Source organism: Dunckerocampus dactyliophorus, chromosome 2, assembly GCF_027744805.1.
Source record: "Dunckerocampus dactyliophorus isolate RoL2022-P2 chromosome 2, RoL_Ddac_1.1, whole genome shotgun sequence".
In the NCBI taxonomy this organism is placed as follows: Eukaryota; Metazoa; Chordata; class Actinopteri; order Syngnathiformes; family Syngnathidae; genus Dunckerocampus; species Dunckerocampus dactyliophorus.
In genome coordinates, this window is record NC_072820.1 from 17447423 (window position 1) to 17475398 (window position 27976).

Genomic DNA, 27976 nt, shown 5'->3' on the forward strand with positions numbered 1-27976 from the left:
ATGGGAGGAGCACGCCTCGTCTCCTCTTCCTATAAGAAGCGTGGAGCGTCCAAGTTGGGACTCCACACAGCTACTCAGGAGCAACGAAATGATCTGCCCTGGAGCCGCAGCAAAATGCTGGATGGACACCTACTCCTGGGATGGTTATCGTTCACACTCGTAGTCTATGTCGTCCACTTGCCGCCACCTAGCGCAGCCTACTTCGGGTAAGTTGACTCCTGTTTGATGCATGCTACTCTTGTTACTTAATTGACTTAATTGGAGTTACGTTTTGACGTGTGCAGGAATAAAGTATAGTGGCATCACTTGTTCTTACAGGTTATTTCAGTATTAGCTGCGCTGTTGCGTTCAGTGTTGCATTCATGTTTGAGTCGCAGGGTTGTTTTTACTTAAAAAATAGCAACTCATCATATCCTTAGTGCAAAAAGGTGAGTGTACGTATATGCCTCACAAGCAACAGCTGGTAACAATAAAGCCATCTGCCTGACTGGACTGGACTGGTGGCCCAAACGTCTGCTGCTGCTGGGCTTGCACAAAAAAAACTCCCCCAACCAATCCAGCATAAACATCACACACTTCAGGCAGCAGGAACTATTATTTTCTTTTGTTTCACCTCAGCCTTTCGCTCATATGTATGTAAAATAACACCGTGGACACGTGAATTAATCTTGAAATTGTCAATGTTTGATTGGACAGAGGGCAAAGGTGCACACCCAAGCAAGTGGAAAGTAGAATGGAAGAGGTGTGACCCATCCTGACCTCAAATTCAGCACTGATGTGAACTTGAACCAGGAAAAGGTACATTATTGTACCTGTAAGGGAACTGTTATTACACCTGTGAAACTTGACTTGTACCTTTGTACATGTGACTTTGAACTCCAATTATTAGTACTATGGAGTAGTAAAGAAAGAAAATAAGAAGAAATCATCTAAATCCATCCTAAAGTAACATTTAGACCCTCAAATATATCAAAATACATTTTGTTGAAGAACATAACATATTATGAGGGGCTCAGAAACATCTCAAACTGTGGTACAAATACCACTGGTGGTACGCAGACTCCAACTAGTGGTACTCAGGAACACCAGAGATGTATTTTTTGATAAAAAAAAATCAAATATTAGAGACATATACATATTAAATAACTGTACTAATAGTAATGTATTAACTAATGATTGATAATTAAGTCATTTCATACACGACAAGCCGCTTATCGGAGGCTAAACTGTGATGGTAAGCAGTAGGGTGGTATCAAAATATTCCTACGGTGGTACTTGGTGTAAAATGTTTGAGAACCACTGGCTTAGAAGCTATAGTCCACAGTAATTTACACCCTATTGAACACCTGGCCAAGTGCTTGTGCCTTTTAGAAGGACCTTTTAGAAGGATCAAAACAGTTACAGGTAGTTGGATACAAGATACTGTAGTTGGATACTGTTTGTTTTTTTTGGTCAGTTTCCATGCGGGATTAATTTCTCGTCAGTTGCTTCATTGGGAATATCAATATCTTCTGGCAGTCGTTTTGGAAGCCAAATTTGGAATTTTGAAAATTTGAAATATTGAAATTTGGCAGTGCAATCATTTCTGGATTGGATGGCGGAAAAGTGGGCATAATAATTGATCAACTGATGAATTAATTGTTGATTAATTGCGTTAAGAGCTAGTTTGCCAAAGAAGTGTCAAGATGACATCTACGGGATGTTGAGCTAGAACGACAACATGACACAATCTATGTGATGCTGAGCTACAGCTATGCTTATTAATCAATTGTCGATTAATTGTGTCTTCAAGAAATTGCAGGACTACTTTCTGCAACCAGCACTGTTGATTACATCTGTCTCAATTAGCTTGTGGTCTAAAAAGGTATGGGGAGTTGAGATAGATCTACGCTATGGCACAACTCTTATCAAAAAAGGAGTTCAGAACATTAATACACGCAGCAACTTTGGTCAAAATTGCCCATCCCTACTCATGGGTAGCATGGAATTGCTCTTTTACGCTACGTCACTGGACGACAAATATGATTCTCGAATTTTGGCTGACTCGCTCACCGCTGATGGCCCTGTTTATTTACTCGCTCTCTTAGCGTTTGTTTTCAATTCCCTCTGCTCTGTATCTGCGAGGGGTTACCACATGGTGTTTCAACACTCCGGATTTACGGGTCGCAGCCCGGTGGAGAGGAGAATATGAATGAGGTATTTTTTGGGGTGAATGATTGAGCCGTGCAGCCGAGGAACATGACGCACACTGAAAGAGATGGCACAGGTGACTTAGACCCAAAGAAACTCCACAATGATGTCACGCCAGCTCTGTCCTGCTGGAGAGAGGCAGCACAAACAGTGCAAACAAACCTGCCGGCATGAATATTATAAACACACACCAGAGCACTCCTGAGTACTGATTTACTCAAAATAAGAGGGTCAACTCTGCATACCCAATTTCCAGCATGCGGCAGAGCATAAGTGAAACATAAACACAATCGTCTCCCCGGCCCACGGTCTGCACGGTTGAGGGCGGGGTGGGATTCCTGGCGTAGTCGGGCGCTCGCTTAAATTGTCATCCTTCGCCACAAGAATGCGAGCACTGGTTTTCATTCCCCTCCCGCCTGTTGTGGCAGGTGCTGCTGAACGCGTTATCATTTTGCATCAACGATTGGCCCTAAAAGACGTCTGCTATTGGCTTAAATGGGAGAAAGGCCTCTCATTCTGTGGTCTTGTAAACGCTCGCGGGATTGCGAGGAGGCAATGGTTTGTTTTTATTGAGTTCATGTGAGAAGCAGCTGGACTTTCCAATCACGGTGCGACAGGAGCAAAAACAGAGCCCTCTACTACTCTGTTGGACACTATTGACCTGGCGATTGATGCTGGATAACTCTATGTAAAAAAGTTCAATATTTATTTTGGATTAATATGTGTAGAGCCCAGGAATGCTCATGACATTTCTGCATTTTTTTAATTGCAGAAAGCTCAAATTCATCATATTCAAATGATACACTGGTTCAGGCAGACCACATCTTAAAAACACAATAACAGACAACGAGTTAAAGCATCAATAGATAATAACCCAGCCTTCAAATAGAATCAAAATAGTACTGTGAGACACGAGCTTGTACCAAGGAGAACGGCATCTATGTTAATGTCATGGTAGCACAAAGTCTATCATAGACAAGCCTGTACATGTGGTGTTAGAGATGTGTGTAGTGTTTTGCAAAAACAGATGAGCTGTGTTAGCATTTAGCATGTATAATCATTAGCTTTACTTTTTTAGCTTGTTACTATTCCACTTTTTCCACGACTCTACTCGCCATTGATGCATTTCCACAAGCAAAAGCAGGTACTACCAGGTACAATTCCTACTAGCTGTCATAGCATCAACACAGTCATACATTTCTACCAATGACAAAACTAAACACACAGGCTGACATTAGCTTACCTTGTTGCTGTAGACTTCAGATTGTGCCCAACAATTACATAGAGAAGTAACTACAAAAGACACATTAGTTTCTTGTTAGCATGTCTAGTTCTGACTGATGCGTTTTGGTTTTCACAGTTTCCCAAGTGGAGATGCTTAATTACTTCTTCACTACTAATTTAAAACATTTTAGCATCGCTTGTTTCTTCCTGTTTTTCCATTGCCAAGTAACCTGAGGCACTTTGCCAAAAATAACATGCTAACAAATGGGTAAGGTGGTGTTTTTGTGTTTAAAAGTCAACAGCAATGTTGTCTTTGAAGAGCTTACATATAAACATTTCTCTGTGCTCTTGTGGCGGTGATTTTGTGGGGAGCTTCTGAATGATTACGGCTCATTAGGAGTGTTGCCGGGCAGACAGTGGGTGCAGGCGGGCGTCTCATTTACTGGGCCTTAAAGGACTGATTAACTCTGACGTGCAGCAAGGCGTGGAGGGCAGATGATGTAGAGGGATTTCCACAACTTCATAGGATATCCTGTGGTTTTGAGCCCCACCTCAAAGGGTATCACTTTAGCCAGCAGATAGGATTCTCTCAGTACTTGTGGGGGTGACATCACGCAGACCTGCGATTGTTTGCTTTCTATGATACATAAATTGGATGTCATCCCCTATGTCACAGCCTGCTATGCCTGAGGGCGCCACTAGGTGGAGTAGCATTGTGTGCACTTAGTGACTTTATGCAGTAACACAAGGAGAGTGGGAAGCAAAGTGTGAAAACAGCCAACCTAAAGTCAGCCAAATTTGTGTGAAAGCAATTAAGAAATCCTCAACTTTAGCCTTCAAAGCAAAAGGAGTCATGTGATAGATGCTTTCCTTTTGATTTTAAAGACTAGGTCATGAAAAAGTGTGACAGTTGGTACACACCTTTGTTTTTAATGTGGCTTGTTAAGAGGGAATAAATGGCTGAATAATTCTGACTCTATGACATGGCTCGCGAGGCCCTCTAAAATGTGTTCACATCAGAGCACCTCGAGCGTCATCGCTGCACTGAAGAGACCGCAGCGAGGACGTGTTTTCGCCTTGAAAAGCCGTCAGCTCCAGCTGTCAGCGGCGGTGTGAGTGTCAGAGGACCCGGTGAGGAAATTCCCGATGAGAAGAAACCTCTCGTTTGCTCCAACGTTGGACATTTGATGATCTTTCCAAGCCAAGGAAAAACAGTCATGGGCAATTTGCACAACAGGAAGACTAATGTTTACTTTTAGCGGTTGGTCATCAAAGAAATCATGGTAGTTTGTAGGGGTATCATGATACACACAGCTCACGAGATGAGATGATACATGATATTGGGTTCACGAGAACGAGACGATATTAATATTTTAACATTACTTTTAAGAAAACCACAATGACAAAATATAGGATTGGACAACTATACTTTATTTTGACTGAGTCACAAACTACCTTTTGAAATGTTTTATAACTTTGCATGCATGACCTAAGAATGATGCTTTTAACTGTTGAACTGTTGAAAAATGAAACATTATAAAAGTTAAAATAATGATGGCAGTTGGAGCTGCTACTACTACTAATTTATGTTGATGTGTAATTTTGTAAAGACACAGTAAAGTAGATTGCAGTAGATTAGCTTTAAGTTTTGGTGAAAATAACTGCAGTTTCCATGATGCGACCAGGAAATATGTTGGAATTAGGCTCTACTATCACATGTTTTGATAGAAGTCATATGCAGCGATTGTGTTTTGATCTGACAAATCGTAAGTAACTTTGATCAAATGTAGAATTACTCCAGCTTCTGCTTGGACATTAACACTGCAGCAGCTGTTGAACTCCAATGGACAAAACAGTCACATGTCACGTCTGTAAATTTGAATATTAGCATGATAAAGTTAGTATAGTATAGTAGGTCACGGTCTGCATAGAGAGTATGGAGTATGGCTCTGGACTGCCAACCGCCTGTTGAGTACCTCTAAAGGAATGTGGGTTTCTTACCCCATATATATCGTTTATAGCAGTCACACTGTAGAATATCGCAATCTACCCATTATGGTTCATCATTAAGGCAGGTGTTTGCACTTTTTCTATGGTCAAAACAGTGTCAAAACTCGAAAAGTTCAAGGGTCAAGGGTACAAAACATTTGAGTTGCAGTTTTGGTTTTGATTGTGTAGTGGTGTGACTCATGGAATTGTATCACATTTAAGAGTCAAATGCTTTTTCAGCAAAACCGGCCTAGTCTGGGTCTCTGTTAGACTCAGTACCACAGTATCTAATGCTTGAACGTGTGAGGCACATCAGTGCGCTGGTACAAGCCCACCCCTGTGCCACGGCATGGGCTAGAACACAGCCGGGGGGCGGCGGCGGCGGCGGTAGTCACACGGGACGCCGTCGCTCGGCCAATCTGTGCCAGTCACACAGTGACCATAACAGAGCCGCTGACCTTAGAAGGCACAGCACTTAAACCTCTTACTATGCCACACACTCCCATTCCCGAACCACCACGCTGCTTGCGCTCTCTGCTCTGGATTAAACAATCAGGCTCTGACTTTAAAATAATACAAAATGTGTGGAGTGTGTGTGGAGGCTTGGGGCGTGAGAATTTCTCTATTGTAGCCTGTGTGGGTTTTTAAATGAGCAGTGAGAAGATGACATAACGCTGGGGCACATCCTGTTAAGTCATACTAGATAGTGGACTTCCACCTCCTCCTCTTCTCACATTGACATCCTCACCATGACTCAACAAGTAATCATGACCCATAAGCTGCCCCTTGCTACTGTTCTGTGTCACTCCACAGCTTGTTGCTTCATTTCTTCTTCTTCTTGCTTACTCCATTTGGAGAAAATCAGCAAACAATCAGGCCTCAAAACATCAGGACTTAAGCTGCACAGCACACATTCCTACAACCCTGGCATGGCCTGTGTGGGCAGGGTGGTCTAAAGTTCAGCCATCATTTTTTTAGCCACCCAAAAAGAGTATTTAAACAGTATAAATGAAGAAGCATTACAACAGTGTGTTGAGTTAATGAATAAAGCACAAGTAGTTTGTGTTCCAGGACGTCTGTCATTTTTGCAAAGGCCACGTTTTGGTTTTGTCTGGAAAGAGGCTTCGTGTGGAGCCGACAGCTGGGCGGAATGATTGGCATTCGTTTAGAGTAATTGACCAGTGGGAATAAGTGGAAGGGGGAAAGAGAAGTGGGCGGGTGAGGGGAGGGATCGAGGAAGAAGAGGAGGAGGAGGGCTGTTACTTGTGATGAATTGTGATGGAGAAAAGGGGGATTTTATGTTTTATAAATTGTATTCCTGTGGACCTGTGCATTCAGCTGGTGGTTGATGCATTTTTGTGTAAGGTTTCAAGGGTGTGTGTGTGTGTGCGCACAATAACTATTCGATTTGTATCACTATTCGTGGTTGCCGATACAATTCAACAACGATTTTGGTTCATTCAGAACGATATTATCCGAAAAGATTCAGTGGTAGATGGAGCCATGTGTCAAAAATAGACATTTACAGTCGTCTCTCACTACATTGCACTACATTGAACATCGCTCCCTCAATCTAATTGCGGTTTTCCAAAAATGTATTAATAAATGGTCGCTGTTTCATGGTTTACTATGGCCCATTATTAATCAAAAAATATTGAAGGACAAGTCATCTTGTCACTAGGCATCAGTAATGACACAAAACATTGATGAGACATGACATTACATCACATTACTTTCACACCGCATGTAGTGAGCCATGGCATGTCTGACATGACATTGTGAAAAACATTTCTTGTCCCATTCCATGTGGAAGTGGTATGTTTTTGGGTTCTTACTTTGTCGTTCTTCCCCACTATGTTAGAAACCCGTTCTTAAGTTTTCGGATAAATTAATTGGAGGCTAACTAGTTAGCTCGCTAACATGCTATGCTTTAAGCGGAATCTGTCTCTTGTACTCCTGCAGTGATCCTATAGCCTGCACATTAGCAATCTGGTGTAAAGAAAGAATAATAGAAGTGTAAAGGTGACTATAGGGGTGTTATTTCATGTTTACAGTGCTCTAATAATGGCAAAAAAAAAACGTATTTAGAAAGTCATAAACAGCTTTGCTATGCTCTAACTACGAAAATATTCCATTTATTAATAGGGATGTCCCGATCCCATCTTCAGGATTGGAATCGGCTGACGATCCGCTGTATTTTGAAGATCGGATAATATTTGCTTCCGCCACGAGATCGGGCCGATCCGGTTGCCGTATAACATTCGTAACTCTGGGCGACACTCCAACATGATGATAGGTGCGTACAATGCGCCTCAAAGCTGGTTGCCACTCGACTCCTACAACACCCGCAACACCACCATGCAGACATGGTGACCACATGCAGACCATGTCAAATGATTGGTCCTACCGTAAAAGTATTTTGCACTGACATTTTTTCCAATTCTATCTTTTATTGGATGGACTATTGTTGGATCTTATATTGGATTGGGGACCTGACTCACAGAGGTTTGTTACAAAAGCCAAACAATATTGTTGGTCATGCTGTGTAATAAAAAAGTAAATTCAGCAATACTTTGATTGCATTATTTTTAATGCTTTGGAGAGCTAATTGTACAACCATATTCAATTCTACAAGTTAATGTTTGTTACAAAAGGTTGTTATTATTTAAAAAAAAAAGGATCGGGATCAGATCGGATTGGCAAGACTATAAAAAAAATCTGATCGGATCAGAACCCAAAAAATGTGGATGGGGTATTAGGGCTGGGCGATATGGACCAAAACTCATATCCCGATATATTTAGGTTGAATATCTATATACGATATATATTCCGACATTTTTTAAGCAAAGTGAGATTAGACAAAATCAAAGCCAAAATGAGTGTCAAGTTGTTTTATTAAAATAAAGAAACATGAGGATGTTTTTGAAATAGTAAAGCTTCATGCAAAACGCACATTAAACAATCTTATCTAAAAATAGCCTCTAAAATAAAGGGGGCCATTCTCTTTTTGAAATAAGTATATAAGAAGTCAAATATAATCTTTTTTAATAATAAACCTTTAACTATGCTCAAGTCTTCAGCTAATATCAAAAGAACAAAATATGAATGAGTGGCCCGTTTAAGAGGAAATTTTAAAATGTCAGCAACTCAAAAATACGTTAAACTGAACAGCAGTATTTTTTAGGTAAACATTTTTAGAAGACACAAGCATATCCTTATTTTGTGCCAGGAAAACCAACCTGTCAACTGCATCAGGCTCAGCAACTGTCTGTCTAACTTCATCGTTTTCAGCTTTTAAGGTGGCGAAAAATATTTTTTTATGCTCTGAATTCGATGTACCTCCACATTACTGAGCTACCGCTTATTCCTTGCTGACTAATTCTTCCACCGCAGATTCTGTCGCTTCGACTGGAGCCGCCGGGCTTCTGCTGGTACAGCGCAAATCTAGTCTATATCGATATGGTTAGTTTTGATACCGTGCTTACAGTGAATATCAATATTTTAAAAATATCTCTATGTCACCCAGCCCTATCGGTTATTTATTAATATTGAATCCTACTTTGCCGAAATTCACTTACCGCGGTCGGGTCTGGAACCAATTAACTGTGATGAACGGGGGACAACTGTATATGGCTATATCAAATGCTCACAGCTCCATTCGCTGCTGGGTCCAAATATTGCTACTGATGGGTCTGTGCATGACAACGAACCGATAGAGAATCATAAGAGATTCTATAGTTTAGATTTTTGATATACAGTATTAGGGAATGTGATCATGATGGACGTAGGAGGTTAAGGTTGAGGGTTGAGCTTGTACTTCAATACAAACAGAATAAAATGGTACTAGCTGAGCATCACTTCAGAGAGGGAATGATGATTGTCAAAGTCTATGATTCTCCCTCTTGAGGAATTGTCCTAGAGCGAGTGGAAATGGAAAATGTATGTAAAGTAAACGTCACGGGCAATGGGAGGTGCTGACGTGCGGCGAGAAAGAAGTAAACAAACTGCAGCGCTGTAGCGAGTGATGAGACAGCGGTGGAAGCGTAAGAGCATGTGTGCGTGTGAATGGAAAAACAAAGCTTCACGTAGGACAATCAAGACTTTTATACGTCGGTGTTATATTCCGTGTGTGTGTAACTTGTGTTGCTGGGCCAACACCTCAAACAAAAACACCGTACGGGGAAAAACGGTCCAGGATGTGAAAACACTGAGATGTCCTGAAGAGCAGGCAAACAGACACCACTCGGCTCTCCTCTACTGTAATCACATGAACATGTCTTGATTGAGGTTGTATATTATAAGAGTTTAATTTGAGCTGTCAGGCATTGACGTGTGGTGGCCCGTTACTATTTTTCCTCATAATGGGAGTCCTATGGGATGATTTGGTTTTATGGAAGCATGCTTGGAGAAGATGTTATTTTAAATTACACGCTTGTTTTTAGAAGTAAACTTAAGTTTAGAGCAACCAATTATACTTTTTGGCCTTATTTTCATCTGGACTGCCTCTTTGGTGGTCATTTGAATAGTCTTTTGGTAGCTTTATGATGATATTATAGTACTACATGCATATTTAGGTTGTCAGTAGGGTGAAGTTCCCGTACACGTGACCGTTCACTTTTACAACTTGGGAACTTTTTGGGGGTTTTTGTTCCTGGAAGAGCTACAAATGTTAATGTTTTAGATCTGTGGGGTACATTTGTATAGACATGCACCTTGAGAGACCCTTAGAAGTACACCCTTATTAGTTACAAAATGGCTTGTCAATGGAGTGGTGTTCCCCAAAGGACTGCTCTTTGCACCTTAGATCTTTGCTTAATATCTTACCTTGGAGACAAATCATTAGTTGTATAAATGAGTGTAGAACAGGGGTTTTCAAAGTGAGGCAGCACCAGAAGACTTCAGGGGCTCAGCATCTTGATAAAAAGAATGAAAAACATCTTTATCAACCTTATGTTAAAGGCAAATAGTAGTTCCTGCAGTGAGCGAGTCTATTATTTCCAATTATCGTCTTTTGATTGTGATTGTAAAGTACTGGTTATGGGGGGGAGACTAATATCACACCTCAGGAAGAATCACTCGGACTCTCATGCAACATTGTGACACTTTTTCTGCAACTTACCGCAGTATTTGTCTTGCACAGACAGTGTTTATTAGTGAAATGCATCCAGTGGCATCCCAGTAAAACAGTGCTTCTCAAATAGTGGGGCGGGCCCCTCCGGTGGGGGTGCGCGGTGAGGTGTTGGGTGGGCTTGGGGGGGACTATACTCATAAAATTTCTTCAAGGTAGGCAGGTCTGTTAGTGTCTTTATTAATGCTTTAACGATGCTGGTGCAAGCAAGTCATACAGTGGTTTGTATAGAAAAACACATATATATCAGGTTCTTCTCTCCTCTGGTGGGACATGACAGAAAATAATTGAGAACCACTACAGTTAGAGGGAAGAGCTGCTCTCTATTTCTATATCGGTAATTATGTGCTGGACAGTATCGCTAAGAAAAGCCAATATCAAGGATCTGTAATTATTATGATAAAAAATATATTAATCAATAAATCATGCTGTTTTGTGGTTGAATATGACTTACTATTAGTTTAAAAAAATGCATATTTAATCACATTTTATGTGTTTTGTTCCAAAATTAAGCATTTTCATGCATAAAAAGGACTAAATATACAAATATACTGTAAGTCATTCAGAAGATGCATTCAAAGACATGATGCTATGTTGGAGATAAAGTCAGAGAGGCCAGACTGAGACGGTTTGGACATGTCCAGAGGAGAGATAGGAAATATATAGGTAGAAGGATGCTGAGTTTTGAACTGCCAGGCAGGGGGCCTAGAGGAAGACCAACGAGGAGGTTTATGGATGTAGTGAAAGAGGACATGAAGGTAGTTGGTGTGAGAGAAGAGGATGCAGAAGACAGGGTTAGATGGAGGCAATTGATTCGCTGTGGCGACCACCTGAAGGCAAAAGCCGAAAGGAAAAGAAGAAGATGCTATGGAGTATTCTACACTGGTCACTAAGTGTCAGTAATGTTACTGTAATGTTCGGTGAGGCACACAAGCACCAGACTTGATTGCCGGAACAGCGGGCTTTTATTTCAGGTTTGAATGGTCTCACAACAGGCACAATCAGAAATAATAATCATGATAATAACATGGGCTACTGTTGCGGACGTAATCCACTCCAAAATAAAACTCAACTCTGAACCCCCGATGGCACTTCTTCCACACACCCAGAACACATTTTTTTACAAAACACACAAGCACAAGTCTTACTTATGTCTTAAATGGCTTATTTTCTCTGATTATGTGTACTATATTGAGTAATACGAGTGTAAAGGTGACTACAGGGGTGTTATTTCATGTCTAGAGGAAACTAATGCTAAAAAACAGATTTAAAAGGTCTTCTAAGGTTCCCTAAGCTCTAACTACGAAAATATTTGATTTATAAATAAGGAATCCTACTTTCACTTATCACGGCCAAGTTTGGAAACAATTAACCGTGATAAAGAAGGGATTACTGTATTTCCTTTGGTGACATGCCATCCCACAGTAGTGTGTGAGCATCATAATAAGAGGTACTACACTGTTGTGTATAGTTCACACATTACAGTTTGTTAAAAGTCTAATATGTTTCTAGGCAGTGAAGATAAGGTATAATTTACATGGGCGAGACAAATTCATATTCCATACAAATGGGATATCATTTACAGTGAAATGGGAATAAACAGGCTACAAGAAGCGTTGTTACATTGAAGAAATAATGTACTTCAATATGTATGCCAAAGATATGTTGTTGGTCATATGGAACATATGGTCTCAGGTGAAAGTGCCACTACATATTGGCTACTTCCACACATGCTTTTCCTAAGTATGCCGGGAGAACGGTCGGCATCAACACACAGCTTGCCAGGTTTCCATTTAAAAAATCCATAGCTGCGAGACGAGTTGAAGAAAAGGCAAACAGGCATTGTAAAAAGGAAACCGTTTGACCCAATCTGAAAGCGGATCCCGATGCCTGTTCGATTTGGACTCCTTGCATTCCCAGGCATGCGGTGCACGCACCCTTAAGACAATATCGCTGCTGCATATGGAAGCCATTAAGCCCGTCGGCATGAAAGTGAGGACTCTGGGGGAAACACTTCAGTCGGTTATTTGACTTAATAAAACAAATCTCTTGTTAAAGAACCTAGGTGACTCGCCTGAGTGCTGATAGTCTCGTCTGAAAAGCGGTAATGTCATTGGAAGTGGATGGCCATCTTTTTGATCAATTATAGTGTCTAGCTAGCAGGGCTTCACAAGGTATTGAAGAATATTTGCTCAATTTTGCCTCAGGCTTCCTGTTGCTGGTGTACATTATTGAATTCAAAGATGAGCATCCTTAGAGAACAGAGGTGGCAGCTTCTGATGTGGTTGAGTTAAAGATTGCAAACAACAATGGCCATCAAGGAGATTAATCGTAACAGCACAACGTGTATTTGCTTCTAACACAATTTTAGAGTTTGAAATTGGTGTTGCACATTGTGTTGCTGCTTGTTTTGAAAGGAAAAGCACAGCTTGCTTTAAAGTTTTACAGCCTTTCACTTCTTTTTAGACTTGCAGATCTGCCAGCCTTCAAAAAAATGTTATGAGTTCTCTCCCCCCACCTCCCAGGGGGGCCACTTCGATATTTTTGTATATATTTTTTTTAAATAAAAATGTTATATAGTCAACTCTGTGAGTAACCACAATTCTCGTTGACTATGTAACTTGTCATCTTCCTTCGTCACGAGTGAACAATGGTAATTAAAAAGAGAAAGGGAATGTTATTGCATCTGGAACTAATCGACGATTTTTATTACATACTATATTTTTATCATGTTGATCACCCATAAGGCATTCATGCGCAAAGGTGGGCAGTACGTTGTATGCACACAGGAAATAATATTATACAAGCCAACCAATCACAGATGTTAGAGTTCACGTCGCCGCGACACAAGATTAGATTTTTTTGGAGGTACACATCACGGGAGAAGCGAACCGATGTAGTGTACACTGGTGCAACAACACATGGCCATAGTCCCGGTTTCTGAGACTTAACTCGAAAATGAAACTGGCGAAATGCAACAAACTCGTTATGCTTTTATTACATATTGTTCAGAATGGTAAAATTACTGCTCAAACATTTCAAATAATTAATAACGTTTTTACGTTGCTGCCAATTGGACACTCGAACAGATTATTTCTCTTTCCATGATTTTCAATGGGGAAAATTTGTAAATCCAAACAGATGAGAGCATCCGATGGAACGGCTTGTTCCACTTAACATTGCAGCATCAAATGAATAATAAAAAACACGGGTCTCAAAATGCGTGCCTTTTGTCACTCCTCCAAATCATTTTATTCTTTGGTTTCACTCTCAGTGTGCAAAGCGTGCCAGAGAATATACATAATAAGCAGTTAGGGTGCCAATTTTGTCAGTCGCCATGACCAAAATGGTCACAGGCTGACTGTCATGTCCCCTGTGTGTGTTTACGCAAGTAGCTCCGGGCTCCCGCCATCGCACAACCTCAGAAAGCTGCTTTTCGGGGGGCCTGCCAGCTCTGTGGTGGGGGCCTGGCTTGTTTGTTTTTATATACGCTTCCCTTAAATAAACTGAGCAGAGAGGAGTGCGAGTCCGACCACATGTTCTCCATGCAGCTGCGAGCGAAGCAGCGTTAAGATCTCAAGTACTGCGAATACGCCGTGTTTGTATGGGGATTCTATAATGAGAGTGTAAATCCTGCGGTATGGTCGTGTTTAAATCTATACAACACAGCTGCGAATGCCTCCCACCGAACCCCACTAGTGTATGATAACAATATTAACACTGGATTATGTGCTCACGTTGCTTGGATGCCATTGTTTTGAAAGCCTGTCCATAGCTGCTCTATACCATATTATTCATGATAAAATGTTTATGATCTCAAGCTACACTTTATAATGTATGCACTTGCAGGCTAATGGTGATGATGGCGGTCTGATCGGAATCTCCAATTGATCCAGAAATTTAGAAACCTTAATCAGCCTTGTTTTTTCTTTTTTTACTTGGGACTTTTTAAGACAGGGGTGTCCAAACCTTTTCCACTGAGGGTCGCATATTGAAAAAAAGCATGCAGGGGCTCATATTATTAAATGTAATTTTTAAAACACGCAAAAAAGACGTTATACACTGGAAATTTAAAAACAAAACTTTGTCAGCATTGTGTTACCGGTGACAAAGTGTATTATTAATGTTGCCGTAGTTCCTCGTTCTGAACATTTCCATACTTACTCGTTACATTAGGAATTTTTGCTTTCCGCCCTCATTTTTTCAGTCGTTTTTTTGTAGTCGTTTTGTTGTATTCTACAATGTGCTGCACTCTGGACACACCTGCTTGAAAGCTTTTGTTTTTTGTCTCGTACGCCGAACATGCGAGTACAGGAACTGGCGGCTTTAGGGCCTGGCATGGCAGTGCCCCACCATGTGGAGCTGTTTAACTGTCTTTTGTATTTAATACAGAGCGGTGATTAATGTCTATAAATAAAATTCAAACTCTAATTTTTGTAATTCAAATCTCAACTGGTGTGGTAGTCATATTTTTTCACTGGGCAAATTGTTCTTGTGTCCCAAGAACTACAAGTGACTGGGAGTAAAAAATTATCCATGCAATTCATGCTGCATATGCAAGATAGTTAAAATTTTATTTCAGTTGTTAACTTTTATATTGATCTTGAATGATTTATATTGTTGCAAGCAAAACACGCAGTAAGAGAGTATTTCAGTTTTCTTGGTATGTTGCCTAGCTATCATTTTTTTAAATATAAAAACGGCAGAAACTACTCCTCCTTCACCCCATACACTGTTTTAACTGTATCCATGCATTTTTTTTAGGTTGACAGGTAATGAGCCGCTGTCTATCCTGCCACTGAACTCTTTACCGGAGGAGAACGTGGGCCGGGCCCACTACAAGCTGTGCGACCGGCTCAAGCTGGAAAAGAAGCAGCGCAGGATGTGCAGACGTGACCCGGGCGTGGCTGAGACCCTGCGAGAGGCCATTACATTGAGCGCCCTAGAATGCCAATACCAATTCCGCTTTGAGAGGTGGAACTGCACCTTGGAAGGCCGCCACCGAGCCAACATGCTTAAAAGAGGTACGGGAATGTTCCTGCTTGGCCATGTTTTCTTTAGAAGAGCCTCTTCTCGTGAGCATTTTGCAGAATCCTGTACAAAAGGTAATGCAATTAGTAAAAAAACATGACATATTTTCGGATTACACCCTTAATTCTTTGTCAGTATGTCAAATTTTAACATTTTCTTGGCAAAATATCATGTTTTCACAGCTGGACGTCCACCATGCTTGTGGACTTGCATTGCTGTGCATGCACACTGAGCAGGGAAATAGCTCCATTAATAAATATATTAAGGGTTTTGTATGATTTTTTACTATTTTTTGTGAGAAATCTTGCATATATCGTAGGTTATGTTAAGTGAAATAGTATTGGGAAAAATTATGCAACTCAACAGACCAAAACGTTATACTCTTACCTTTATAATGATCAATTATGCCTAATTTAATGCCATTAATCAAATTTCCTCTTATGTACAGTAATTGTTTTTTTAACTTCCGACTAGAGGCCGACCTGCCTCCAAAAACTATAAACTTCCATTCCAGTCTATTCTATATTCTTAACAATCTACAAAACTGTTTTGATCTTCAGGATTCAAAGAGACAGCCTTCTTGTATGCCATCTCTTCTGCGGGTCTGACCCACGCCATGGCCAAAGCCTGCAGTGCAGGTCGGATGGAGCGCTGCACATGCGACGAGGCCCCTGACCTGGAGAACCGCAAGGCGTGGCAGTGGGGCGGCTGCGGGGACAACCTCAAATACGCCAACAAGTTTGTCAAGGACTTCCTGGGCAAACGCTCCAACAAGGACCTCCGCGCTCGCGTGGACATGCACAACACCAACGTTGGCCTGAAGGTGAGGTTTCATGCAAACGTTTGTTACTAATTGAGGTCATAGAGTTGAAATGGATCACAGGACCCATAGCTGTAATCACGGAGACCCATCTTGTTCTAATCTATCTTGTTTTTGAGCGTCGTAAACTCATGCAGGCACACCCCTTTGAGGTTCCACATGTTCCCCGGCAACAGTGATTTATTAGCTGATAAGATACACAATCATTATTCTGCTATGACTTCATTGACGTGGCAGCAAACTATATCTACTGATGAGGAATATTGGCAAGTCTTAAGTCATCATAATAAAACAGTCATACGATAATCTTACTGCAACATGTGAGCCATCTGTCTCACCTTGAAATTTATTCAATTAAATTGGGGAGTCACGATGGCGATTCATGCCTCAGATGTGTTGGTTCAGGATATTTGTAATTGTTTTGTAGAGTCCAAGTAAGACCACAGGTTGGTACCAGAGATCAATGGTTTTCAAAGTCGCAGCAGCTTGAGAAAAATGAAGAAAATATATTTTTCAAAGCTGCTAATTTAAATTCAGTTCTGTAAAAGGAACAATTAATTGATTGTTGGTCTAGTGAAGGTCTTAGGTGAACAACAATATGCTAGACAAAACATTTTTTCGGAGAGTAGGAGAGGCCCCAACTGTATTATTTTTTCTGAGGGAAGGCTCACTGTGCCACATTTAGAAAACCCCTTCCACAGACATATCAATTATTGTTAAACAACAAAACAGAACGGTTGTAACAAGTGTTTGCCATCCTGACAGTTAGTATAAACCAAATAAATGTACATACATTTGACTTATTTTAACATAAATTTGATGGTTGGTGCCACAATAAAATCTGTCCTCCAACCCGTTTTGACCCTCAGATTGGAATCTGTAAAGCCGTAAAAAAAAAAATCATTTTTGAAAAACTAAAAAAAAAAAAAAATCCTTCTTGAAAGTGATCATTATTTGTTTCTTATCAGGTCAGTCCTCAGTAGCTAGTGCAAAAATACACTAGTCAGATCATGAAAAATGTCTAGTTTCCATAATAAGAGACAAAACTAATTGAAGCTGTCAAGTCAAAACAGATAATTTGGCACATGTTTTCTGTGTATGGTTATGTTTTTACCCAATTGTACATGTAGGATGAACTATATACATACATTTGGTGTGTACAGACATTTGCGATCAATTCACATGAGCACCAACGTGGAATGTGCTGGCTCTCTCATTCTCTGACATTTATAGAAAAAAAAGCTGACCTATTGCATTCTCTTGACCTGTTGCCGTGATGACTGTGCACTTTCTGATCTCTTTCACAGTCGGGAGAAAAGAAAGCAAGATGCTATCCGAAACCTGCTCTAAGACAATGTGTTATTGTCATTGATTCTTAAGACGCTCATTGCTTTTGACGTTGCGGTCGTTTTTTTAGCTGACCATTTCACTTCTTATAGATGAGGCAGCTTTTGTTCCAAGTCACTTCCAAGTTATGGAATGACTATGACACTAGAGGCCAGCTCATATCTGGGTTTCAAAAGCACATTTAAAGCCAAAAGCACAGGTATAAGTGTCCAAAACATCTCTCTGAATAGCTGCTTTATCATCCAGACGGAGAGTCATGGCAACAACCTCCCCTCACCTATCATAATAACCGTTATTGACGTTGATTAAAATGCCATGTGTGTACTCTACATATGAACTCTGAGACAAACCGCTCCCCTTTCTTCTGATGACCAGCAATAACCTTCATCTTCTCAAACCACAACACTCCACCCACTAATGGAACTAAGTGCTTACTAAATAAAAGACATGCTCCTTTTTAATGTTTCACTCATCCATGTCCCACTTATGCTCTTCAGGAACCTTTAATCTATCCTTGGTGAGTCAGGGTGAGAGGTCAAAACTGAATACATGAATATACTTGTGGAGTAGTCAGTGTACAGCTTGTATAACAGTATAGATACTATGTATACTATACTAGTATAGTACTATCCACTGAAAGCAAAACAACACCAAGCCATAGGCATGGGCTAGTTTCAAGCTATACCATGGTATGAAAAAGTCGGTTTGAAAACCACAAAAAATTTGTGTCATACCGTTTTTATGATATGAGAGAAAGTGGAGGTCCAGCGCGGCAACTATGTGGAAATACTTTGTCACGTCCTGTGTTATTCCTCGCAGTTGAAACCGGGCTTTGATGTGTTTAAACCACAGGGGTATGTTGTGTTGCCATACGTTGGGCATAGATAGCATAGTTGCCTCGTTAGCATTGAGCGGCACCGGTATGTTGCCGATGTCGCCGTTGTTGTCGGTCGACATAATACTCATGTCGAGGGACACCAATTGTGGAGATGTGATTGAAAAGGAGACTGGAGTCGAGGGATGATTAAATATATTTAACGCATTTTGAGTTCCAGTTGTGACACTGATGTGAAAAAGAGTGCACACTTCGATATTTATATACAAACAGACCTGTCCTTTATGATGCATTTCAGGAGACTAGCTAGCTAGCTAAGTAGCAGTGTTCTTTTAGAGCTGCTAGAATAACTTTTGAGTGACAACAACGCTGGTAAGACACATGCAAGGGTCTATAGTGCAAGGACTGAAAGCCAGGTTATAGTAATAGAGGGGCATTTGGTTCACTGATGACATGAGACTTTGTGCTGTTAGCTGTTGGAGGCTAACGCATTGCTACTACCAGCACTGATAAATACTTACTTTGGTTGAAAACTTTCTGATATCCATCCCAGTTGTCTGATGCCGTTCTAGGAGGTTTTCTGTGCTAACTGTAATAAGGTAATTGTAATAGCCTCACCAACCATGAACGTCACCGACATCACCAACTGTCTCACAGACATCACCAAACATAACTTTTGCATCTGTACTGAGAGGGGGTATTCAGGCTGAATATGGCACGCACTATAATTAATGTCAGTATTTATTTCACTTAGAATTTTCTGGTATGGTGTGATATACTGTATCTGAAGGAAAAAAAAAGGACATGGTTTGATAGAAATCGAAGAAAAATAGCCTGCATTCTGCAGTTTTCAATAAAGCAGATTTGTGGTCTTAATTTGAGTTGAGTATATTTCTTAAAACAAGATGAGTCATCTTTTACAAATAACGCAGCCGCTTAAAAACTAGATCACTTGTCAAGAAAAGCTTGTTTCAGCTGCCATATGACTCAAAACAAGATGTTTCCAAGTCCGTTTGACTTAACAAGATTTTCAAGCTCGATTGTCTAAAAACAAGTTCTTAAAGGGTCACCTCAACTTTGGTTAAATATGTTCTATATTGTCTGTAATTATGTTCTACGTTGTTCGCTTTAAAAGCGAACGTTAAATTAGTAAAAATACAATTTTTGGAGTACTCATCTGCCATTTTGGTCAGAGCTCGTCAGAAAGGGACGTTTCCCAAATGACGTCAGCGCAGTTGAACATCACAAGTAAACAAACAGGAGAGAATGGACGAGATAGACGATATTGACAGTGATTATAGCAAATATTTGAGCGATGTGCCATTAGCTTTTGAGGAGGAAGGAACATCTGGAGATGAAATAGAGAACTTGCAGAACAGGGAAATAAGCTGTATTTATTGGAACCACCGACGATGGGACTATATGTCTGATGCTGAGGTGACAAAGACATAGAGATGAAGATTGCTCGGCTTCAAACACAAAATGGTAAGTGTAAATTTACCTTGGAGTTGCTTATCCCTCAATTATTGTTTTAAATCGGCGTCTTAATGAGAGTAAAGGGCTCTTTGGAGTGAATAATACTGAATAATCAACAACTATATGACCTCTAAGCATGTAACTTAGCAGCCATTTACAACAACAGTACAGCAAAGCACGCTGGGAAACAGGAAGTGCTGTTGTCAAAACCATATACGCAGACGCCGCATCGAGCGCTGAGCCTTATGTCAATGTCGCCGCCATATTGGATGTGGCAAGGCTGCGCTGTAAGTGAATACAAGTAAATGTACTTACTTTCATAAAGTGCCTTTCTACAAAGAAGTTTAAGCTAATGCCTCTCGTTTATACATTCACACACGCACTAGTATGCTAGATCTTAAACCTTCATTTTTTGGAAAATAAAACTCGGACACTGTAAACAGCAACGTTTTGGCATGACTACTATTTTGATGAAAAATATACCGAACGAAGTCGACTAGCTAGCGTTTGTTTACAATCCTGCTCCTTCACTTGGGAAACGCCTCCTTCTGACGAGCTCAGATCAAAATGGCAGCTTGGGACATACAAAAAAGTAATTTTTACTAATTTAATGTTCGCTTTCAACAAAACGAACAATGTAGAACATAAGTACAAACAATATGCAATGCAATACAATGTACAATACAATACAATACAAAACAAAACATACAGTATTTAAGCAAAGTTGCAAAATTATGCCAGTGACCCTTATCTCAATGAATTTAGAGTTTTTCTCAGTGTATAAAGTGTTTATTCTACAATGAACACCAAGCAACAACCACTTAACGTCTCAGTTGCTAATAACAATCACATGACCCGGAAACAGAAGTTTGTGGAAAAGTGTGACCTGCCATGATAAAATAAAAAAGGAACATTACGAGTTAAAAAAAAAACTTTATTTATGTTGTGACCTTCTTGGATCACTTGATTGCATTTATTTGCATTTTGCTTAGTTTTTAATTTTTTTTTAATAAATATCTATTGTGTTGTGACTTGAGTTGCAGGATTAGCCACAGTAGATTACATTGAGAACTGAATTTTATTTATTTGTTATTTATTAAGAAAGAATTCAGTTATTTATTTTAAACACATATGTTCCACTTTGATCCTGTTTTATTATATGGTTTAAAATAACTGTAAAATAACACATTTTAGAGCTGTAATTGTAATACAGTGAAAATGGCAAACCATGATGTTTTGGACCAAGTTTATTATACCGTCAGAATCTCATACCGGCCCATGCCTACACAGCCATTATTGTCTAAATAGCTAGCAACACATATTAATACCAAGATAATTGTGTAGCATTGTCTGGGGCTGCACAAGTGCTGTTGGCACTGAAGAGCTGTGGTTCATAGTACGTAGTTGATTTTGTTCTTTTGTTCTTGTTTTGTTCTTTGAGACGATCTAATAAAGTAGTTGCTGACATGTGAGATGCTGTAGCTGGCATATGTGCAGCGGGCACGGGATTTATCAACTCAAGTGACTCCCTAGCCCACCTTCGCCCAAAGTCAACTTGGGACTTGCCGTGACCAGCTATTGCAGCATGTAAAGAGTAAATCGGTCCACACTTAGTCAATCTGTACAAGCTCAAGGGTCCCTTTCTAGACAGGTGCAGGAATTTCTTTATCCAGCACGTAACAAACTTCTAGTGCAGTAGCGCTGTTCAAATCATCCATACAGTACTAGCAGTTCACTAAACCATAGACAGGCGTAGGAAGATGTTTTAGGGTTACGGAATGAAGCAATAGTATCTGGACAGAACCCACGCAAGCACAGTGACAACAGCACAAAGAAAGACTTGCCCAGATTTGAGCAAAGAACTGCATGGCTCTCACTCTCTCATCCAGTGTGCTTCCTTAACAGGAGTTAATAATATTGTCTGACTGTCTAGGTTATTAAAGCTGGCGTGGAGACCACCTGCAAATGCCACGGGGTCTCCGGCTCCTGCACCGTCCAGACCTGCTGGAGGCAGCTGCTGCCCTTCCACGAGATCGGCAAGCAGCTGAAGCAGCGTTATGAGACCTCAGTTAAGGTGGGCAGCTCCACCAACGAGGCTACAGGGGAGGGTGACATCTCCACCTCAGGGCGGGGTCAACACCAGCAGCAGCAGCAGCAGCCGCAGCAGCAGACACCACAGCATCACCACCACCATCTGTCTGGTCTCAACGACCAGATCCCCCGCACCATGGACCTGCTCCACATCGAGGACTCACCCAGTTTCTGCAGGCCCAGCAAGTTTTCATCGGGCACGGCAGCTCGTAAGTGCTACAAGGACAAAAATTGCGACGCCATCTGCTGCGGGCGGGGCCACAACACCCAGAGCAGGGAGGTGACGCGGCCCTGCCAGTGCCAGGTGCGCTGGTGCTGCTACGTGGAGTGCAAGCAGTGCACGCAGAGGGAGGAGGTCTACACCTGCAAGGGCTAACACCGACACCGGGAGAGGGAGTTGAGACACTGTTCTCTGACGCCATATGCACTTTGAGGGATTGTTTTGTTTGTTTTATTTTTTTGCGGTGGCTTTGCGAATTTCTCCTCAAGACAACTGGGTAAACATCTCAAGCCTTCAAGATGACAAAGAATGCAACCTTTTCAAATGCAAGCATAGCCAAGAGACTCAAAGACGAAGAACGACGTGTTTATTGAAAGCGACAGAAGAGGTCTGCTCCATCGGCGACTTCTACGGAAAATTCAGACAGGGTGTAAGAATTTACACGCACATTTTTTACACGCGCACACATTGTGTGTTTGCATATGCATGTACATAACTTCATATAGCGTTATATAAATATATTGTAAAGACATTATACAAGCCACTTATCTAATTTTACGTTAAGAGAAACCACTAACCGCACCAACGCTTTTGCCGTTTGTGTGACTGATAGAAGATACGTTTTTGGTTGTTTGGTTGTTTTTTTTAAGACTTCCCCTTCACACTTCGAAGGAAAACTTACTTTTTTTTGGTTTTAAATGAATTTGCAGCTGTTAGGCTGTTGCATCATACAGTCATGGAAAAAATGATTAGACCACCCTTTTTTCTTCAGTTTTGTGTTCATTTTAATGCCTGATACAACTAAAGGTACCTTTGTTTGGACAAATATAACAGTGACAACAAAAATAGCTCATAAGAGTTACATTTTTTGGCAGAACTTAAGTGATTTTGGTTATTATCAAGAAAACCATGGAAGTTGCTGATATCAGCTGTTAAATTAAACTCTTATGAGCTATATTGGTTATCATCATTATATTTGTCCAAACAAATGTACCTAAGTTGTACCAGGCATTAAAATGGATCAATAAACTGAAGAAACAAGGGTGGTCCAATCATTTTTTCCATGACTGTATAAGTATACACTTGCTGGACGTATTAGGGACACCTGTACAAGCTAATGAGAGCCAATACAACAGTGTCAATCAAAATTGAGGATTACTATCTTTGACCTGTAAATGTATATGTGGATCTCCTGGATTGTGCAGGTGTACATAATGTCGCGTCTGGTGAACAAGGAACGCAAGCAGTCAGTTTAGGTGCCTCTCGGCCTCCATTGAACCATTGTTCAGGGAATAACTCAAACCACTATGGCTGTTTGACCACATTATAAAGACGACAGTGGCCTTGTGTGATAAAACGTGGACGCTCCTCATTGTGACGCTTAAATCCACCAAGAAAGCTGTGGAGAAAATGGAGGAATGTAGCCCCTATACTATTTCAAATCCTTCCCTTTCCGGCTACCACCAATCCATTGAGCCATACTCCTCATGCCATTCACATTAATCAACCACACATCTCATAAGGTGGGGGAAGCTGTTTCCATGATAATAAGACAGTGAGGATAAAGACGTGTGCATAGTCAGCATTTAGGGTGCGTTCACACTTCAAACAAACTATCGTGCGTTTCTTCTGCATTTGTTTGGTCATGTGTAAATGCCATCATCTGAACCCTGGTGTGCTGAATCGGTGTGGTTCCGTTGACTAGAGCTCAAATGTGTATGCTACACACAGACCATTGTTAAACTGACAGCAAAAAGCATGCAGAAATGACAAATATGTAAGAAAAAATGCATTGGATTGGAGCTTTTTCTGAACTATAAAGTGGTAAATATAGCAGAATATAAAAATAATATACATATTCGACCCAGCAGATGGCAGTTTGATTAGGAATATTTGTAATTTGTAATATGTTACAAAAGCTGCCCAATCAAGTCCTCACTCTCCGCATATGTTCTTTACTGCACAGCCTTTGGTCCCATGACAAAGATACCAGTGTGAATGCTCAGCGAACCACAACAAAGTGTGCCCCGAGTATCTTTTTTTATTTTTGGTCCAGGCTAAAGTGCTGAACCACAAGTGTGAACAGAGCCTTATATTGTATACAACTATCAAATACAGGGCCTTTTTATATGCCTTGTTTTTTGACTACTGAGTGAGGGACCCAGCTTTGTATGATAGCGTTCATTCCCACACTGAAGCCCAAAAGTATTTAAAGAAAAAAATCTGTATTTATGGATGAAGTGGAGACTTTTGTTGTAAATAAGTTTCTTCTCCTGTGGTAAAAAGGCAAACATAAAGGCACATGTTATTGCTAGAAGTTTTAGATTGTAATCATAGATAATGGACCATGCTTTTTTTTTAATTAACAACAATTGCATGCTTCAGGAAGATAGTTTTTGTCCTGAATTTGAAGCATTTTGGTAAGCGTGAGTCATGCCAAATAAAGCCCTGGTCAAAACATATACATAGAACCTTCACGCTACATGGAAACCATAATAGCTATGGTGGGACATGCAGCTCAAATGCCTTCTTGCCGCAGCTTTTTGGTATGTGTGCTCTCTCGACACTAAAAAAAACCCAAAACAAGACATTCCCTACTATTGAATGCATCAACAGGAATACCAAAATGCCCACAGAGTTTGTTTATAGATTGTATGTAAGCCGAAAGAGGAGAATGATGCAGCAGCAGATAATGATGATGTCAAACCACAAATCCAAAAACTCTGCACTGTTTAGGTAGCAGTAGATCATGTACAAAAAAAAATCTATTTTGTAGAAATAAAAAGATAAATTATTTTTTAAATATATTATGAGCATGTGTTTAGTGTAAATAACGTTAAAAGTCTAAATTGATTTTATATCATGTATTTTTTTATGTTTTGGGGTGGAGGCTTCAAGAAGCAGTTCCATGTATTAATTTCAAAACTTGCTGTTTTTTTTCCTAAGCACTAACAAATCCTAACAAATTTGTATTCATGTGCACCATCTTCCGACTAAATCAGTCATCGACTATTGCTTCTGATCCGTTTGTATAATCAGCTACTTTTGTGAAAAAGCTATATAACGTTGTCACTTTTACACATTTACATTTTTTTTGTTAGGGTTTGTGTTGTGCATGGAAACAAACACACATGTATTGCAGCAATGATGCCATACAGCAACAACGGTTTGTCATGTCTTATGGGAACCCTAAATTATTTTTCCTCTACCTCATGTGTATAGCTCGTAGACGTAAACAGATCACAAATGACTGGTAAGAATGTATTTAAGTTATTTAACATCTTTGTATAACAAAGGCGAAGAGAAAATCTGAAATAATAAATGAATTTTTAAATTATTTCACACGTTGCTTGGCGAGTCATTGGGTTTGTTGTATCTGCTATTAGGAGAGGTGCTCGATATTGGCTTTCTTACCAATATCCAATGTACCGATATTGTCCAGCACTTCATTTCCGATGCCAATATTGGTAGCAGCTCTCCCCTGAAACTAACTTCAGGTGACATCTGATGTAATTAATGAACACATTATGCTTCCTGTACTGTGATGCTACTGGATGCATTTAACACATAAACACTGCTGGTCCAAAATAAGACAAATACTGCAATATGCAATGTATATAATAGAAAAAGCGGCATATTTATTTTAAACATTTTGTCACAAAAGAAGTCATTTAAAAAAAATCATGACCAGTGGTCAACAATTAAGACAGGTTAGTGTTAATAAACTCACAAATAAAAATCCATTTAAATAATGCTGGTAACGATAGACTTTGAAGAGCTGCACATTTCTATGTGGCACAAATAGCCATATAACAGCAAAGTAAAGTGCAAAGTATGAAACTCGACTAACACAAACAGTGACATGGGATGGATATTAAGTGAGGTAGGGAACTGAAGCTTGACGTTTGGGACTATCTGGTCCACTGTGAAAGGCCCGATGAACCTTGGGGAAAGCTTCTTGAGGACTGTCTTTAGAGGATAGCCAAACCAGCTGTCCGGGTCTATAGGTAGGGGCGGTGTTGCGATGAGGCATCCACCTCAACAATAAACGGGCGAGAGGGGTCAGAGTGGGTGAGGACGTCGGAAGTAGTGAAGAGGGACTTAAGTTTGTTAAATGCCGTGTCAGCCTCGGGTCCAAACAAACTGAACCTCTGTGAACGTAAGATTGGTGAGAGGTTCCGTGATTTGACTAAAGTTGCGGATGAGTCTGCGGTACAAATTGGCAAACCTCAGAAACCTTTGCATCTTCGATATAGGAGTGGGCCAACTGACCACGGCCTGTATTTTCGCCGTGTCAGCTTTGAGTTGCCCTTTCTCCAAAATGAACCACAGAAACGGCATAGAATCAGAGTGAAATGCACATTTTTCAGCCTTAACAAATAAGCAGTTCTCCAGAAGATGTTGAAGTACCAATGTCACGTGGTGTCTATGCTTGGAATGGGAAGAGGAGAAGATCAGAATGTCATCTGCTGTAGGTACACAACTCCGAAACTACCTAACATACCGCGTAACTAACTTCTGAAATACAGTGGGGTCGTTGGTGAGACCAAAGGCATAACCAAGTATTCAAAGTGCCCCATAAGTGTATTAAATGCCATCTTCCATTCATCCACCTCTATAATGCAGACAAAATGGCTAGCATTATGAAGGTCCAGTTTAGAAAACATTACAGTGGAGTGAAGGAAGGAAAATGCAGAATCCATAAGAGGAAGCGGTTATTTGTAATCTATTTATGGCCTTAAGGAACTATCTTTCCTGTTAACAAGAAAAAAACAGCACCTGACGGAGAGGTGGAAGGGCGTATGAGCCCAGCCGCAAGCGAGGTTGAGATACAATTATCAAGGGCTGTGTGCTCAGAGTTGGAAATATTAAAAAGTCTAGAGGTGGGTAATTTAGCAGCCCCTGGATGGATGAGTTGTAAGGTCGATGAGGTGGAAGCTCCACAGACCTGTCTTTACTGAACACCTCTTTAAAGTCATGATGTTCTTTGGGCACATGGTTCTTGGAAGATATCCCATCACCCCCCAAACAGTCTGTTCAATGTGTTTTGTGTTAACATTTCAAGTGTCTGGAACGGATTAATTGGATTTACATTATTTTAAAATTTGCTTTGGTTAGAGTACGTTTTGGTTTGAGTCAGAGCTTCTGTAACAGATTAATGACGTTAACCAAAGCACCACTGTATATTAAACTTCTTACCATATCTTCATATGTTATGACAGTAGACGGAGGCATAGTCTACTTTATTCTGACCTGAACACATCAAAAGCAGTACAATTGCAACAACATTGTGCATCTCCAACTCATAAACTTCCTGATTCTCCAAGTGCATTCACGGACACTCTGAACTCTGAACATCACAACATCTTTATGCATGTATGTGTGGTCTCAATAACTAGAAAGTCAAAGAAGAACAATAAGTGGATATGCTTATCAGCATTTAAAATGCTTGGAAATGCAAGAAAATACACTCAAAACGTGACTTTCACTTAAATTATCTGGTGTCTTTGAGCACAAACCCTCATCCCTGATAATAACTATAGTGTGAATTAAATGTTAACAACTATAGTGTGAATTAAATGTTCTGCTACAATTAAAGAGACTAAGTAAATAGATGTTTCGACA

The 27976-nt window shown here is 40.3% G+C and overlaps 1 protein-coding gene across 1 annotated transcript; it reads left to right on the forward strand.

Moving 5' to 3' along the window:
- Positions 1–27901, forward strand: wnt9a (wingless-type MMTV integration site family, member 9A). The gene is made up of 4 exons (XM_054768545.1): positions 1–206; positions 15296–15555; positions 16123–16385; positions 21974–27901. Exons 1-4 carry the CDS (start codon positions 1–3, stop codon positions 22505–22507), a joined length of 1263 nt encoding a protein of 420 aa, XP_054624520.1. The 3' UTR covers positions 22508–27901.
- The last annotated feature ends 75 nt before the right edge of the window (positions 27902–27976 follow it).

Bases quoted from the DNA above. Each gene is read 5' to 3' on its own strand.
- wnt9a (XM_054768545.1), top strand. From the start codon at position 1: ATGGGAGGAGCACGCCTCGTCTCCTCTTCCTATAAGAAGCGTGGAGCG. The intron at 207-15,295 runs GTAAGTTGACTC...CATTTTTTTTAG, and splicing joins CCTAGCGCAGCCTACTTCGG to GTTGACAGGTAATGAGCCGC. The intron at 16,386-21,973 runs GTGAGGTTTCAT...CTGACTGTCTAG, and splicing joins ACACCAACGTTGGCCTGAAG to GTTATTAAAGCTGGCGTGGA.